Here is a 15,710-nt window from a genome sequence, read left to right on the forward strand (position 1 = left end):
ATTGTAAATAAATATCCTATTGTTCAATGTTTCAGCTCGTCCTCGTCCTTTCTTTCATTGACTGAGCGTGTCGCGTGCTGGGGAACAACCATGGCTATTGTAACGGGACAATCGGACCGACGGAACTCCGCGATCAAACCGCTCGGGACGCACACGGAGCGAGCACGCGAAGCAGCTCGTTCCGTTCGGGTGCCGTCGAGAGTGTGAAGACTCGGTAGATCACCACGTGGTCTCTTGGTATTTTGAAGATTTGGCAAATAACCCTGTACCACGTGGTGGAAATATTGACCCTTCACGGTCCAAAAAAGGACCCGTACTCTTCGGACTTTTCCGAAGAAGTACGATCTGAATTTCCGTTGAGCCGACTCTGCAGCTCCATCTTGCGGTCGTGCTCGCGGCCGACGCCCGGCCCCGCAACAATATGACTCGAAAGGAGAAGAGATTTTTGGTTAACTTTATTCACAGGAATTAAAATAACACAAAATTCACAATCAGAAAAGTCAACAAGGTAGAATTTCCCAGGTTATCAAGGTAGATCTCGTATGCTGGGTCATCAAGGTAGATCTCGTACACTGTGCATCAAGGTACGACTCGTATGCTGGGTCTCAGCTGAATGGAAGCAGAAAAAAAAAACGAAAGACAATGTTTGAGTGTAAATGTGTTTGTACAGTAATTAAGTAAGGCACTGATGGACAGTGATTTCGTCTAACATGCAGTGAAGACCAAGGGTTAATTGCTGCAGTTCCCTTAATGAGTGACATTGATTGTACGAATCAAGGAGAGACCTCACCTGCTTGATGTGTTCATTTCAATTTTTTAATTCCCTTCACTAGGAATTATGTTTTCGTTTGATATTTTAAACAAGAAAGGAAATGACAAATGAACACACATCGACACTAAAAGGGTACAAGTGATGAAATAAGGTCGATGGAAGGTTTAAGTACCTGTACTTCGGGAGAATGAGACTACCCACACTTTAAATCTTTATTTTCTTCATCACAAGCTCCCACTGGATTATCCAAACAATTTTAATGATCGTCCAGGTGTACGCAATGATTTTGATACGGATACATGAACACTCATGCCAGACTTCCACCAACGAGAAGATTTGTATGATGCTTGTTTGGATTCGTGTTCAGCAAAATATTTGTTTGTCTTCAACCCTTCTGAGGCACAGACAAAATGGGACATGATGCAGGTGAAGAACAGGTAGTTTAGACAAAGTTTGGAATATATCTTTTTATTTTTTGTATACATTGTCGAGGTTTGTATGAGACAAACGCACAGCAAGGGGGACGTGAGACAAGAGGGGCAGGACTGGGAAGGACAAAACATTGGGGAACAAAGACATGAGGAGATCTGTGGAAGGGAGAGGGATGGGGGGGGGGACATGGGGAATACAAGATGCACATTACAGGGACTTTCAGGAAGGAAAGCAGGGAATTTGAAGGAGGTGGGTTTGGGGTGGATTCATGGGGGTAGAAAAGATCGATGATTTGGAAGGGGGATGATAGGTGGTGCTGAACAGCTGTTTTGAAGGTCTGGAGGGAAGAATGGGATTGAAGAGAGAGGGAGTTTATTCCAAAGGTGGGAAAAAGAGGAATGAAAGAGTGAAGGTGAGCAGTGATTCATGATTTTGGTAGTTTTACCAGGGGGGCTGCTGGCTGATCTTGAATGCCCTGTGGAAATATGGGGGGAGCGGGGGGGGGGGGAGACGGTAGAAGACAGACCACCGACTTGCCTGCGATGAGAGAGTGAGAGGGCCAAAGACAGCCTCATTGAGGGAGATAAATAGTAAGATAAATTTGGATAATTTGTGATGTAAGACAAGAATCTTCGCAACTTACGTTCCAACTGGTACGATGGTTTCAGGTGAGCTGGACAGAGCACCTTCTGAGGGGCCTTTGGGAAATACAACACAAATATGAAAGATTAAACACATTGATATCTTCATCAGTTTAATAACTTGTTCAGAAAGGGCCACAGAAGGAAATGCATGGATGGAACAGGTAATCGTTGAAAAGGTGAATCAGGTGATCTCATCCAATCGAAGGGAGGTGAAGTTCTTGTTCTATATTCTGCATGGGAATAACCATTTCATAAGCTACCTTCCCACAAAAATTATAATTACAATTATCTCCACAATTAATGATATTCTTCTTCATCGAAGGAAGTGTAAACAGCAATGACTCTGAAAGACAAAGTGCCAAAATTTATTTCAACTTCATGTTTTGATCTTGGGGTGAGCTGTGTTTGCACTCGGTGTGTTCACCCGACCTGTCAAAAGGTATCGAAAAGTGCTTACCTGTTGAAGGTCTTGCATCGCATATGGCTTCTGCTGTTGCTGCCATTCGTCATGGTGAGGTTTCCGTTGAGGATGCAGTCAATGAGAAACGTAAGTTGGTGATTAATTGCTTTTCATCAACAATGAGACCCCACCATGGTTTTCTGAAGCTTTGGTGTCTTCACTCCAAAAGTTTAGGTTCGTGTTCTGATGAAATGTAAAATGTCCATCAGGAGTGAAATTCCCTATCCTTGACTGGAGTTTCCAAAAAAGGTTTCGGTTATGGCTCCGATATGATCTCAGGTAAATTCACTTGTTTGGAAGAGACCGTGTGTTGATGGAAATTGTTTTCAATAGAATATACTGTCTTTCTTTTATAGTGTGGAGCATGAGGACACTGTATCATGTGAGATGGGACATGAGGAGGGACGGTGGTGATCTTTGGAGATGAGACGGGATGGTCCTCATCTACGGAGATGAGGGTTGTCCTTGGGCTTCTTCAGGAGGATGACTTTGTCTCCTCTGATGGTGTATTGCCCATTTGGATCACTTTCTCTCTTTTTGTCAAGATCACTCAGCAGCAACTCTTGTTTTTCTCTTTGGAGCTGAGTGTAGTCTGGAGTGATAAATATATTTCTTGTCCACAGAGAGGGATCATTCAAATTCCGGATCTTCTTATTATTCGTAAGAACCTGATTCCTGTCAGACTCGCATCTGAAAACAACTTTTATGGGTCTGGAGCTGTTTTCAACATAGCGTCCAATGCGGAAAGTCCGTTCAGGCTCGATGTCCAGGTTCATGGCTTTTATTAATTTTGCCACAGCCTCCGTATCATGTTCACCTTTTCCCTCCTTCACTCCACGGAACATGAGGTTGTTTTTGCGCCTTTCAATTTCCGCTCCTTCGTCCTTGAGAAACTCAGATTGAGAAGAATGTTGTGGCTCCCGTTTGGGTGGCAGCCGATGAACATCGTGCTGCTTCTGCTGACGTAACCTGACTTCACGTTGAGGCTTCGGTTGTTTTTTGAGGACATCACTGTACAGTTGTTGCTGCTGTTGCTCGTCATCACTGTGAGGGTTCGGTTCAGTCGGCGGCAGCAAACCAACATTGCCCTCTTTCTGCTGTTGCTGCTGCAGCTCGTCATTCGTTCCAAGCATTTCTTCCTCGTTTTTCTCAGCAAGCTTACCTGTATTTTTTACTTCGGTCTCTATTTCCAAGACCTCCTTCTCCCTTCCCTCCACATTATTTTTTCTGTCCCTCATCTCTTTCTCTCTCACCGTTAACATGAACTCTTTCAGTTTCCATTTAACTTCACATTGTATTCGTTGTTCCTTGTGTTCTCTCTCTCGAACACGAATCTCTTCCTCGTTTTTCTCAGCAAGCTTTCCTGTATTTTTTACTTCGGTCTCTCTTTCCAAGACCTCCTTCTCCCTTCCCTCCACATTATTTTTTCTGTCCCTCATCTCTTTCTCTCTTACCGTTAACATGAACTCTTTCAGTTCCCATTTAATTTCACATTGTTTTCGTTCTTCCTGGTGTTCTCTCTCTCGAACACGAATCTCTTCCTCCAATTTACGCAGCCTGCACTCTCCATCGTTGAGCTCCTCTCCTTTTTCGTGCATACGAATCTGTCGTTGATATATCTCCTCGTCTTTCCCATTCATTAATGCTTCAAACGCACCTTGTCGCTCCAGCTCCTCTTCTTTACCTCTCTGCAGGTGTTGCTCCTGCTGCTGCACACGTTTCTTCCAGTTCTGAATCTCGAACATTCTATTTTCCACAACCAGCGTTTTCTGGTTAAGTTCTTTATTTTTGCGTTTGATCCACATTCGGACTTGGAATTGGTCTTTGGTTCGTGCGGATTCTTCTTTCTTTCTCATCCTGAGCTTTTCTTCATTTTTCCTTTGTTCTTCCTCATTTTTCCTCCACTGTTCATTTATCTTTCTCTGTTCTTTTTCATTTTTCTGCCTCTGCTGTTCCTCCTCTCCTTTCTTCCGGTCCTTTTCCTCCTTTTGCCATAACTCTTTTTCCAGTTTCCATTGCACGTCCTTTTCCATCAACTCATGTTCCATTTCCTGCACAAACTTCTCTCTTTGTACAAGATTTCTTTCATTTTCGACCAACCGAGCCTCATATTCCTGAAGCTTTTCTTCCTCTGCTCGTAAAACCTTTTCTTTCTCTTTTTGATATTCTTCCTCTTGTTCATCATCACCAAAGTTCTGTTTTGTTGTGAACTCCATTTTGTCAGTAATTTCCAGAACTTCCTTTCCCTCTGCTTTCTGAATCTCAAGGTGTTCGGTTTCCCGAACCTCCGTGACCAACGGTGGATTAAGTTTTGATTCATTTTTCCGTTTCACTTTGCGTCGACATCGTAAACTGCAACAAAACAAACAAACATTTTCAGTTCAAGCTTAAATGAAGTTTTTCATCACATGAAAAGTATTGAACACATGGTTTTGTAAAGCATAAACAAACATGTTCCACGAGTGTTACAATTCTGGAGGATACGGAATATGGAGCATGCAGATGTAACTTAAACAATGTCCGGAGGAGCGGTGTGGAACGATGAATCACACTTGATTATTTGAAGAATCTCATGTAATGGTCGAGGATGTTTGGCATTTGTTTTTGCTGAAGAAGGAAATTGTGACTTTTTTGTAAATCAAGCCTTACTTTGCTGGAATTCCACTGGTAACATTTTGTCATGACGTCATTTGGTGGGTATCTTGGGTTTTTAAAATACCTGCCGTTTCATAAGGATTTTTTCCCACAACTTTGATATTGACCAACAAACTATTCCTTGGAAATCAACACTTAGTAGCTGGAGTTTTCGTTTATATTGACAAGAAATGTTAAATGAGTCACCTTTAAGAGTCTTCCTTAAAACATCATTGTCAGTTTGTGTGAACATAAAATCCAGTCAGAGGTTTCAACTTGTGTCACATTCGTGGAACATCATTCATATCATCACGTGCTGTGTATAAAGAAATTAAATTACATCACTTATACTTCATCGATGAAGATAATGGTAAATGGACTTTTTTAGAACATTCACCATGGATCAAGTTATCAAAGAAAGAAGTGTGAGAAAGAAAGAGCTGTGTGAGAAGAAAGTATCACTCAGTAAATCGCAAGAACGATGAGGAAACTGTGTTAAAAATTAACAAAATACGGAGGCAACAAGGAACAAGCATTTGGTGAATTGGGAAATGTTCTGTTTACACATTCAATAACAAAATCAATCTGAATATCAAGGAAATCATCACGTGGAATCTATCCATGTCTGGTTATCCTTCATTATTTCAGATAGATTGTTCTTACAAAAACAAAGAGCTCGTTGTTCTATCACTTGAATCATCATCAACTTCTCATGTTTCACTTTATGTTATGGGAAACATGATGGCATCCACAAAAGAGCTCCCGTTCAACAAACCAATAACAGAATTAAACTCTTCTTGTATTGCCAGACAGATACTGATGAAAAGCTTGTTGATACTTAAAACAGAAAGAACCTTCAAGGAATCAGCATTTGAAACTTTTCCAAAGTCTGCACAGAACAGGCAGATTATGACAATCCAGAATTTGTGTGAGTTGGACAAAGGCTGCTTTGATTTGGAGTAGACAAGCTGAAAGCGAAGAAAGCCACTTTACACAGAGATTGACATTAAAAAACCAAGTCACATGGATAAAACCGAGTCACCTGGATAAAACCGAGTCACCTGGATAAAACTGAGTCACCTGGATAAAACTGAGTCACCTGGATAAAACTGAGTCACCTGGATAAAACTGAGTCACCTGGATAAAACTGAGTCACCTGGATCGAGATGAAAGAAGAAGCAAACTTGCTGTTCCTTCACAAGACAATTTCACTGACAAAGAGGACGACCCAGTGCTTCAGAATCTATTAAATATACTGGTTTCAACAGCACAGTGTTTGTCAAATCAAAATGTGTATTTTGTCAACGAATCACAGATGAGGAAGAGCCCAAAGTACATGAAAAACTCCAGAAGGGACAATTCCTGGTAACATGGGAGGAAACAATCCAATTAATTGTAAACAGCAGTCATTATGATGCCTGGAAAGTTCGGCTTGCCGACATGCTGTCTTCTGGAGATTCACCGTCTCGTCTTCTGGAGATTCACTGTCTCATCCTCTGGAGATTTCTGTCTTCTGGAGATTCACTGTCTCATCCTCTGGAGATTTCTGTCTTCTGGAGATTCACTGTCTCATCCTCTGGAGATTCACTGTCTCATCCTCTGGAGATTTCTGTCTTCTGGAGATTTCTGTCTCGTGACGTTTTGAACACTGCACGTCCTGCTTCACAAAAAACTGGGAAAAGCACATTCAGCGTCCATGTTATGAAGTGAAAACTCTTGAAAACAGGGTACGAATCATCCAGCCTTCAGTGAGTGTTGCATTTATTGCCACAGACTAAAAGTTCTTCAGTGTTCTGCAAGACCAAGTTGATGAGGGGCAGTATATCGACATTGCTGAATTGCAGAAGTGCAGATTTTTCATGAATTACAAGACAGACTGCTGAAACTTTTGCAGGTTTTTTTTGACACACAGGTTAGTGAATACACAACTCTAATTACAAACAGCTTCCCAAAGTGAAGGCTTTCCAAAGTTCCACCGGACCTGCAAATGACCAATGAGGTATTGACACCAAATTTAACTTGATTAATGCAGCAAAAGTGGGTTTGTTCATGGCAGCCATTTTGAAATCCAAGATGAATCCAGCCATCCAGAACTTTGAGAAAATTTTAACTTCTTTGTATGACAAATGTGGGTATTGCCACCAAAATAGACTTCATATGACATTCAAAGCCCAAGTTGTTGGGAAATTTGGTGTAACATGGTGGCCATCTTGAAATTCAAAATGGCCCCAGAACATTGGATGAAAAAAATGTTACCAATGGATTTTGGACACCTTATCATCCCCTCCAACAATTAAACAACACATTCCATTTGTAAGAAAAAAAAATTCTCGTCCTTTTTAATCCAACATATCATCGTACACAATAAACTCTCTCCAAATATCTGAGCGATCTTGTTCTCTCGTGGATGAAGGTATGATAGATATTGATGAATAAGTCACTTGTGTTCTTTACCAGTGAATGCAGAGCTTTCTTTTGGGGCTCCCCTTGTTGTTGAACCAACATGACGGATCAAATGTGATTACAACCCAAAATAAAAGGAAGGAAATCACGATGAACGCGACGTCGCGAACCACAGACATCCCTCCATCCTCAACAGCATCATTCTGGTAAACCTGTGGAAATAGACAAGGGCAGGGGAAGGAGGAATGTTTATTTTTCATTTAAAATTAACTAAACAATGTTTTTACAAATATTTTACAAAATCTAAAAGTTCATGACAAAATAAGAACAACATGATCTTGATATTTTTAAAACACAAACACGATGGCTCATGGAATGGTCGAGAGTTGACTCGTTTATGTAATAACCGAGTGATGATGAGAGAGGAGATTCGAAGGGCATGGAGGTAAAGCATTCTGGGACGAGTGTTTGATAATCCACTTGCTTGATGTATGTATTGTTGCGGATTCGCGCCCGCCGGCGTGCGAACGGCCACGTAACTCGAATCGCGGCACGTCGCCCACCGGACGGACAATCCAGTCGTGACCCTCTCGGACTAACGCCGGGAACTAGTCACGGGTGGACCTTTCGGCCTCACCACGATCGTGCCAATCGGCCCCTCGCGTGGGATAGGGTTGCTCGCCAAATTCGACCTTCCTAAGTACCCACACGGAGGGTAGACCGGGCGATCGCACCTCGCCGCAGGTCGACTTCGGACACGGGCCACTTTAAGCGACCCGTTCCGTACTATCGGGATAACCGAGCGGTGTTATCGTCGGCCTCGACGGTTCGATTAATTATCGGGCTTTTAGCCCACGACCAACCCTTTACGTGAAGTAAGATGGAGATTCAATAGAGGAAAAGATGAAGCGAAACGGGAAAACAGTTCAACATGAAGCACATTTATTTCGCGATGAACGGAAAGCACACGTATACAATTACACCAAAAGCAAATGTAAAAGAAGAAGAAACACACAATAATCCACAAAAAGCAAATGTAAAAGCGAGACACAATGCAGAGCGAACTGACTACTGAGCACACGGCAACACTTATACAGTTTTACTTCACAGACGGCGCCGACAACACATATACTCAAAGCAAAAGAAAAGGACCACCCTCAAGGATGAGGGGGGCAGGCGGGCCTGGGGCCGAGACCGCGTCGGGCCTACCCGTCTGGTGATGAGCCACAAAATGGCGCTGGCGCCCCGACTCCGCGGGCCTCGCTGGGACTGCCTGGTATGGGGTGGGGACGGGGCCCCCTTCTCGCACTATCTCAGCGCGGGGGGAAACAGGAGGGGGTTGTTGATGCTCGGGGGGGGGGTGGATATCTCCCTGTTTCGGGTCCCGCGACGAGCGTCTCCACCACGACCTCGGTCGCGCCGCCGGCCTCTCCCTCCGCAGCTCCCCGACTCCGACACGAGCACCCCCTCGACCACCTTCGCCGCCACCACCTCTCCACAGCTCCGTCCAACCGCCCTCTCCGTCTCCTCTCTTGACTCGTCCCAACTCTTCACTGGCTCCGAACTCTTCACTCTCTCCCCTCCGAACTCTTTAACTGCCTTGACTGACGAACGCAGCCCCTTATATACCCCGTGGCCTCGCTCCTTCACCTTCGACCCTTTACCTCCGACCCTTCACCTCTAACTGGCTCCCCATTGGACCGAGGAAAAGTGGGCGTGAATGCTTTTTGATCCATGAATTTGCATATAGCGACCACACTCCAACGCCCCTGGAGGCGGGGCCAAATCGCCCCACGCTCGCCGATAGGACGGAACAGAAGTGGGCGTGAGTCGTTTTTGATCCGTTTTCCTCGGAAAGGCCGGCGCTTTTGCACCCCTGCTCGGTGCGCGCCCTGCACGAGTCCAGTATCGGTGCCCACAAGCGGCGTGGGAATGACGGTGATGCGATGGTTACGAGGGCGAGTTGTGACGGTAAAGGTCGTGGCTGTTGTTGTGAAGCGGCGTTGCGGTTGGTGGTTGTTGTGTGATGGCTGTTGAGACGTGGTTGGTGGTGGTAGTAATGGTAGTAATGGCGGCTGGTCCAAAATAAAGATAGTAAAGAAAAACGGCTATCCTGAAGGGTCGCAGCCCGCATGAATCACATTTATTCCCTCTAAACAACGGGTTTGGGCCTAACTACACATATACTTACAGAGATATCTCACCTAAGGGACCTGAATGGTGGTTTGCGAATTTCGTCAACCACAACAGTATTTTAGACTATCAAACACTACCTGTCACTTCACTGATGGGAATTGTAATGTACTGAATGGAAGATGCTAAGCAGGCAGACACGAGCGGAGGAACAGTCGAAGCATAAAGAACACGAAGGACTTCGGTATAATAATCATGAAATTATTCGGTATAATGATATAAATCGGTATAATGATAAGTTGGGACAAAATAGGGGGGCAGAGGGAGGGTGGAGGGGGAGAGCAAGGAGGGGTGTGGGAGCAAGGAGGAAAGCAGAGAGAGGAGGGGTGGAGGAAGTGACGGCACCGTGAGGTGAGAAGAATGGAAGGCACACGTGTGGTGGAGCATTAATTCCGATTCATAGTCTCATCAAAATGATTTTCCATTTTATACGAGAAATACTGCTTGGAGACCAACACCACTCGGACATGTCCAGAGGAAAACACCGCTTGGAGACAAACACCGCTTGGAGACAAACAGCGCTCAGAGAAATCCAGAGACAAACAATGCCCGGTCGTGTCCGGATCCAAGCTGTCTGGAGACACTCGCCACCCAGCCATGTCCGGAGATAAATACAACACTGGCAAGTCTGGATACAAACACCGCTCAGAGGTAACCACTGGCCGGACACAACAGAGAGAGAGAGAGAGAGAGAGAGAGAGAGAGAGAGAGAGAGAGAGAGAGAGAGAGAGAGAGAGAGAGAGAGAGAGAGAGAGAGAGAGAGAGAGAGAGAGAGAGAGAGAGAGAGAGAGAGAGAGAGAGAGAGAGAGAGAGAGAGAGAGAGAGAGAGAGAGAGAGAGAGAGAGAGAGAGAGAGAGAGAGAGAGAGAGAGAGAGAGAGAGAGAGAGAGAGAGAGAGAGAGAGAGAGAGAGAGAGAGAGAGAGAGAAAGAAAGAACGAGAACAATGGAGAGGGATATGGAAGGAGGGTGCTGCACTGTATGAGGAGGGGAGGAGTGTGGATGGGACAAAGAAAGAGTGACAGAGAGGGGTGTTGAGGTTGGGGAGTCAGACGTGAGAATGTTTTGCTTTTGAACAACACACACACACACACACACACACACACACACACACACACACACACACACACACACACACACACACACACACACACACACACACACACACACACACGGCCAATATCACCAATTTTTTGGTGATCACCTGATTGGAGTCGGTGTGATTACTGATTACAGTACGTACTGTATACAACCCAAAAACCTTGAGTTGCTTTCAGCCTTGTTATGGGAGAAATTCAATCAACAAATTATGAAAACAACATTGTATGATAGATGTTTCAAGATGATGAATGTACTTGTGATATGATAAAAAGTGAAGTCGACGACAAGGATGTAAATCTGTGTATTCCCTTTTCTGACATGTTGTGTTTCCTGTCAGGAATCACTTGGTGAATTGAAATTAAATTCAAACTTTGATCTGAACTCGATGGGACGGCCCATCATGCTCTGATTGGTCAAACTTGTAAAAACAACACACCCCTCACTCCAAGACCAACCAACTCCCCCCATTTTAAATCCTCCCAACGATCCTGATTTACCAAGCTGAAAAGAAAGTGACTCCGAACGTGTTGTTTACCTTCCCCAAGTACAATACTTTATTTCTCACAATCCCCACTTACCTGCTGTGATGGACGGGACACTCCACTTCCGAGGATGTTGAGCACAAACAGCACGATGGGAAACAACATGGCTGGTGCACGGCTCTCCACGAACTGAAGATTTAATGATACCGCCCTGTCTAAAGAGTTCTCTATTGTTGCAGTTCTTATTGTGATGTCACAATGGACTGTGGCCACGCCCCCTTCCCTCGTCTCCATTGGTATCTCAACCAAGATATAATTATATATTTTTGTTCCAAATAACCTCTTCCGGTGAAAACCACGTGACCCAAGGTTGATGAACAACACGAGTCCTTTCTCTTTCAAATCTTTCACCCCAATGAGAACAGGATTTAAAACGTTCATTTTTATCAGTTGGGATTCTCTTGAGAAACCCTGCACAACAGATGTGTGTTTATTTAATTAATATTATTCATGATAACCCTTGTTATAAAGTCGCTGACATCGTGAGTAATCGGAAATCTGATTATTTATTATTACAGCGCATGCGCTGTATGCAACTGCATCGAGTTTGAAATGTCCCCGTTGGCCACCACGTCTCCGGTGTCCCCCTTCCCCCCCCCCATACCCCCACATGCCTCAAGACAGCCAATCACGGCCGTCCGCTAGATGGCAGTCCGTGTCCGAGACTGAAATGGCGAAAATTTCCGGAAATACCCGAATATTTCAATGGAAATTTGTGAAACCAATGTGTTATGTATGTGAAAACCATTGAATGTATTGCTTGACGGAAAAAAAACCAAGAAACGCTTCCCTCTCATATTCGAACGAAAGAAAGACGTCATTTCCGCTCACCATGGCATTTCGCGCCGAACGATGAAAGCTTAGTTTTTCTTTTGCCATCGTTCTTTTTAATGGCGAACGCAGTGAGCTTCATACTTAATGTGTGCACTTGAGAGAATAGGAAACAACAACAACAACAACACAATACCATGGCAATTTGGAATCCGTGTCGTTGGGTGTGACCCTTTTCCTTCTGTTTTTTTTTTTTGCTTCTGGTTATTTTTTCTTTCTGGTTTTTGTCATGGGGAATGATGCATGCCGGGAGATAAAGGCATCGTCGGAGACATGAAAGACCCAAGTAATATCAGACATGGTGTATATTTCCTCCACTGATTTTAATAAAGATATCTCTCGCATCATCAAAAAATAATTTAGTCATGATTTACATTATTTGATCGCTGATCCCGAATCCAGGCCGAAGCAACTGGAAATTGCGTATTCTGTTGTGAACAATTTATAGGTAAAGTCAGAAGTGAATGGAAGAAGAATACTACGTTCACTTCTCGTATTAATTTTTTTAGATGAAATCCTGTTCTTGGTGGTGTAGTTGTCGTTGTGAAGGTAATGTTGATGTAATATTTATTTTTTCAGATGAGATCCTATTCTTGGCGGTGTGGTTGTTGTTGTGAAGGTTATGTTGAGGTATTATTTATTTTTTCAGATGAGATCCTGTTCTTGGCGGTATCGTTGTCATTGTGAAGGTAATGTTGAGGTAATATTTATTTTTTCAGATGAGATCGTGTTCTTGGCGGTGTAGTTGTTGTTGTGAAGGTGATGTTGAGGTAATATTTATTTTTTCAGATGAGATCCTTTTCTTGGCGGTGTAGTTGTCATTGTGAAGGTGATGTTGAGGTAATATTTATTTTTTCAGATGAGATCGTGTTCTTGGCGGTGTAGTTGTTGTTGTGAAGGTGATGTTGAGGTAATATTTATTTTTTCAGATGAGATCCTTTTCTTGGCGGTGTAGTTGTCATTGTGAAGGTGATGTTGAGGTAATATTTATTTTTTCAGATGAGATCGTGTTCTTGGCGGTGTAGTTGTTGTTGTGAAGGTGATGTTGAGGTAATATTTATTTTTTCAGATGAGATCCTTTTCTTGGCGGTGTAGTTGTCATTGTGAAGGTGATGTTGAGGTAATATTTATTTTTTCAGATGAGATCCTGTTCTTGGCGGTGTCGTTGTCGTTGTGAAGGTAATGTTGAGGAAATATTTATTTTTTCAGATGAGATTGTGTTCTTGGTGGTGTAGTTGTCGTTGTGAAGGTTATGTTGAGGTAATATTTATTTTTTCAGATGAGATCCTGTTCAAGGCGGTGTAGTTGTCGTTGTGAAGGTAATGTTGAGGTAATATTTATTTTTTCAGATGAAATCCTGTTCAAGGCGGTGTAGTTGTCGTTGTGAAGGTTATGTTGAGGTAATATTTATTTTTTCAGATGAGATCGTGTTCTTGGCGGTGTCGTTGTCGTTGTGAAGGTAATGTTTGGGTAATATTTATGTTTTCATCGCAAAAAGACTTTAATTTGAAATATTTAAGAAGCGAATGGAAGACCAGGTCAGGTTGGGAAGACCAGGTCACCAGCGGTGCGTCATTTGGGAATGTCAAGATCTCGGACCTTGACTTTGCAGATGATGCAGTCATCTTTGCGGAGACTTTAGACATCCTCTTGGGGGCCCTCGAGGTGCTGAATGAGGAGTCGGAGCCGTTGGGATTACAGGTTTCTTGGGTCAAAACTAAGATCCAGGCTTTCGGTGACATCTTGGATGCTGCTGTCCTGTCTGTGTCTGTTTGTGGTGAGGATGTTGAGGTCGTGGAGAGATTCACTTACCTTGGCAGTGATATTCATGTCTCTGCTGGCTGCGAGTCACAGGTCAATAGACGTCTGGGTCGGGCCTGGGGAGTCATGGATTCACTGGATCATGGGGTGTGGCGCTGCCGGTACCTGTGCTGGAGGACGAAAGTACGAGTCTTCAGGTCCTTGGTACTTCCAGTCTTGCTCTATGGGTGCGAGACTTGGACACTGACCAAGGATCTGAGACGGAGACTTAATTCCTTTGGTACCAGGTGTCTTCGGAGAATCCTTGGCTATCGCTGGACGGATTTTGTGTCCAACGAGCAGTTGCTGAGAGAGACTCGGATGAGATTTGTTACCTGCATAGTCCGTGAGCGTCAGTTGCGGCTGTATGGACATGTGGCTCGTTTTCCTGACTCTGATCCTGCTCACCAGATTCTCTCAGCGAGGGAGTCTCATGAGTGGAGGAGGCCAGTGGGTCGACCACGTGCCTCGTGGTTGCAACAGGTTGACCATCATCTCAAGGAGATGGGGATGGGCCTGGCATCTGCCTGGGGGATGGCCAGACGGAGGTCCCTGGAGTACCGGCGGAAAGTGGACGCAGCGACGTGCTGTTCTGGCACATGCTCCCATATCTGACCCTGACCTGAATGGAAGAAGAATTCTACGTTCGCTTCTCGTATAAGCCAAAAACAAGTATTTCGTCATGCATTAGGAGTTGGAATTTACTTACAACAAGAACGAAAAAATAATCTCCTCACAGATTCAACAACAACGAAAAAAACCCCGAAAACATCACGAGCAGGACAAGACCAATCGAGCTGAAGGAAACGATACTGTAACTGCTCTGTTCCTGATTGGTCAAAGGACACCACGTGTGTTGTGTGGGCGGTGTGATGCACGAGGATTCCAGCAAACAGGACCGGACCAATCATGTTCGTGATGTTCCTCAAACTGAATCGCCAATTCTCGGCGACACGTGATACCATTGGACCAATCACGTTCGGCGATGTACCTCATGCTGCTTTCTGACAAGTTCTGGATCGGAGCGAGCTTTGATTGGTCAAAGTAGTGGAGAGGAGGCGATAACCTCTGACAGAAGGTAATGACCAAGGAGGAAAGGCGATGCGTCGTTTTGATTGGTTGAAACGTGGAGGAACTGAAGGAATTCTTCTCCTCGGATCCACGTGCAACACACAGGTATCTGTTTCATAACCAGAATCACTTCACTGCGTCATTAATAATAATAATATTTTTCTCCTTATTTTAATTTGTTCGATTTCCTTTGTTTGATAAACGTTAAAAAGCTTCAGTGACGGATTTCGACATTTTGTTTATCCCGGAGTCTTCATGGATATTTGTGAGAATGTGATTTCCGTGGGAATGTGACGTCACTGTGAACGGCCGTCCTGGTTTTACATCATTGTTTTGTGGCCCCCTGGCCCTGCCACGCTGTGTCGGACCATTTCATTCCTTCTGTTGTATCGATAAAGGTCTTTATCACAAAAATAACAAGATTTTTACATTTCAAATATTAAGTTCGCTTTTTAATTGTTTTTCAACTGAAAAAGCATAAATTGAATATTTTAACATTTGTGGACTCATCTCCCAACTGCACATCCCGATCGGGACACGAACCGGACCATCATTGAGTGCTCGGATTAGGGTTGATGAGGAACGGCTGGCTTGGCAAGCGATAGCAAGCCGATCGGTAAAGGTCCACACAAACCGACAAAATACAAAACATCGCCGATTTCCTCACATTTTCAGATTTCACTCCAGATTTCGAGTTCTGATCCTCGGCTCAATGTGATGCAGTTGTGCGAATGGCCTGGCGGATGTTATTTATCATTAAACCTGCCATTTTAATTGTCTTACACTGTGGGTGTTTATCCCTGCCTCTTCGGCCTTCACACGACCTCCAC

General features: G+C 44.0%; 1 protein-coding gene and 1 long non-coding RNA gene across 6 annotated transcripts in view; one reads left to right on the forward strand and one right to left on the reverse strand.

Moving 5' to 3' along the window:
- Positions 1-463: 463 nt before the first annotated feature.
- LOC147022429 (uncharacterized) lies at positions 464-14,547 on the reverse strand. 2 transcript variants are annotated; one of them, XM_085893314.1, is made up of 5 exons: positions 14,218-14,547; positions 7,397-7,557; positions 2,306-4,660; positions 1,848-1,902; positions 464-609 (listed from the first exon to the last, which is right to left on the reverse strand). In XM_085893314.1, exons 2-3 carry the CDS (start codon positions 7,522-7,524, stop codon positions 2,749-2,751), a joined length of 2,040 nt encoding a protein of 679 aa, XP_085749440.1. In that variant the 5' UTR covers positions 7,525-7,557; positions 14,218-14,547; the 3' UTR covers positions 464-609; positions 1,848-1,902; positions 2,306-2,748. The 2 variants fall into 2 exon arrangements, with proteins under 2 accessions (XP_085749440.1, XP_085749439.1); XM_085893313.1 differs by lacking the exon at positions 14,218-14,547 and adding an exon at positions 13,822-14,192.
- Positions 14,548-14,767: 220 nt separating this feature from the next.
- LOC147022430 (uncharacterized) overlaps positions 14,768-15,710 on the forward strand; it is a 61,512-nt gene continuing 60,569 nt past the window's right edge. For all 4 annotated transcript variants that reach the window (XR_015061250.1, XR_015061248.1, XR_015061249.1 and 1 more), the window contains exon 1: positions 14,768-14,985. This is a non-coding gene — a long non-coding RNA (uncharacterized LOC147022430). The remainder of the gene's footprint in view (positions 14,986-15,710) is intronic.

Source organism: Eptatretus burgeri, chromosome 8 (assembly GCF_056783735.1).
Source record: "Eptatretus burgeri isolate ZD-2024b chromosome 8, Ebu_testis_v1, whole genome shotgun sequence".
NCBI classification, from domain to species: domain Eukaryota; kingdom Metazoa; phylum Chordata; class Myxini; order Myxiniformes; family Myxinidae; genus Eptatretus; species Eptatretus burgeri.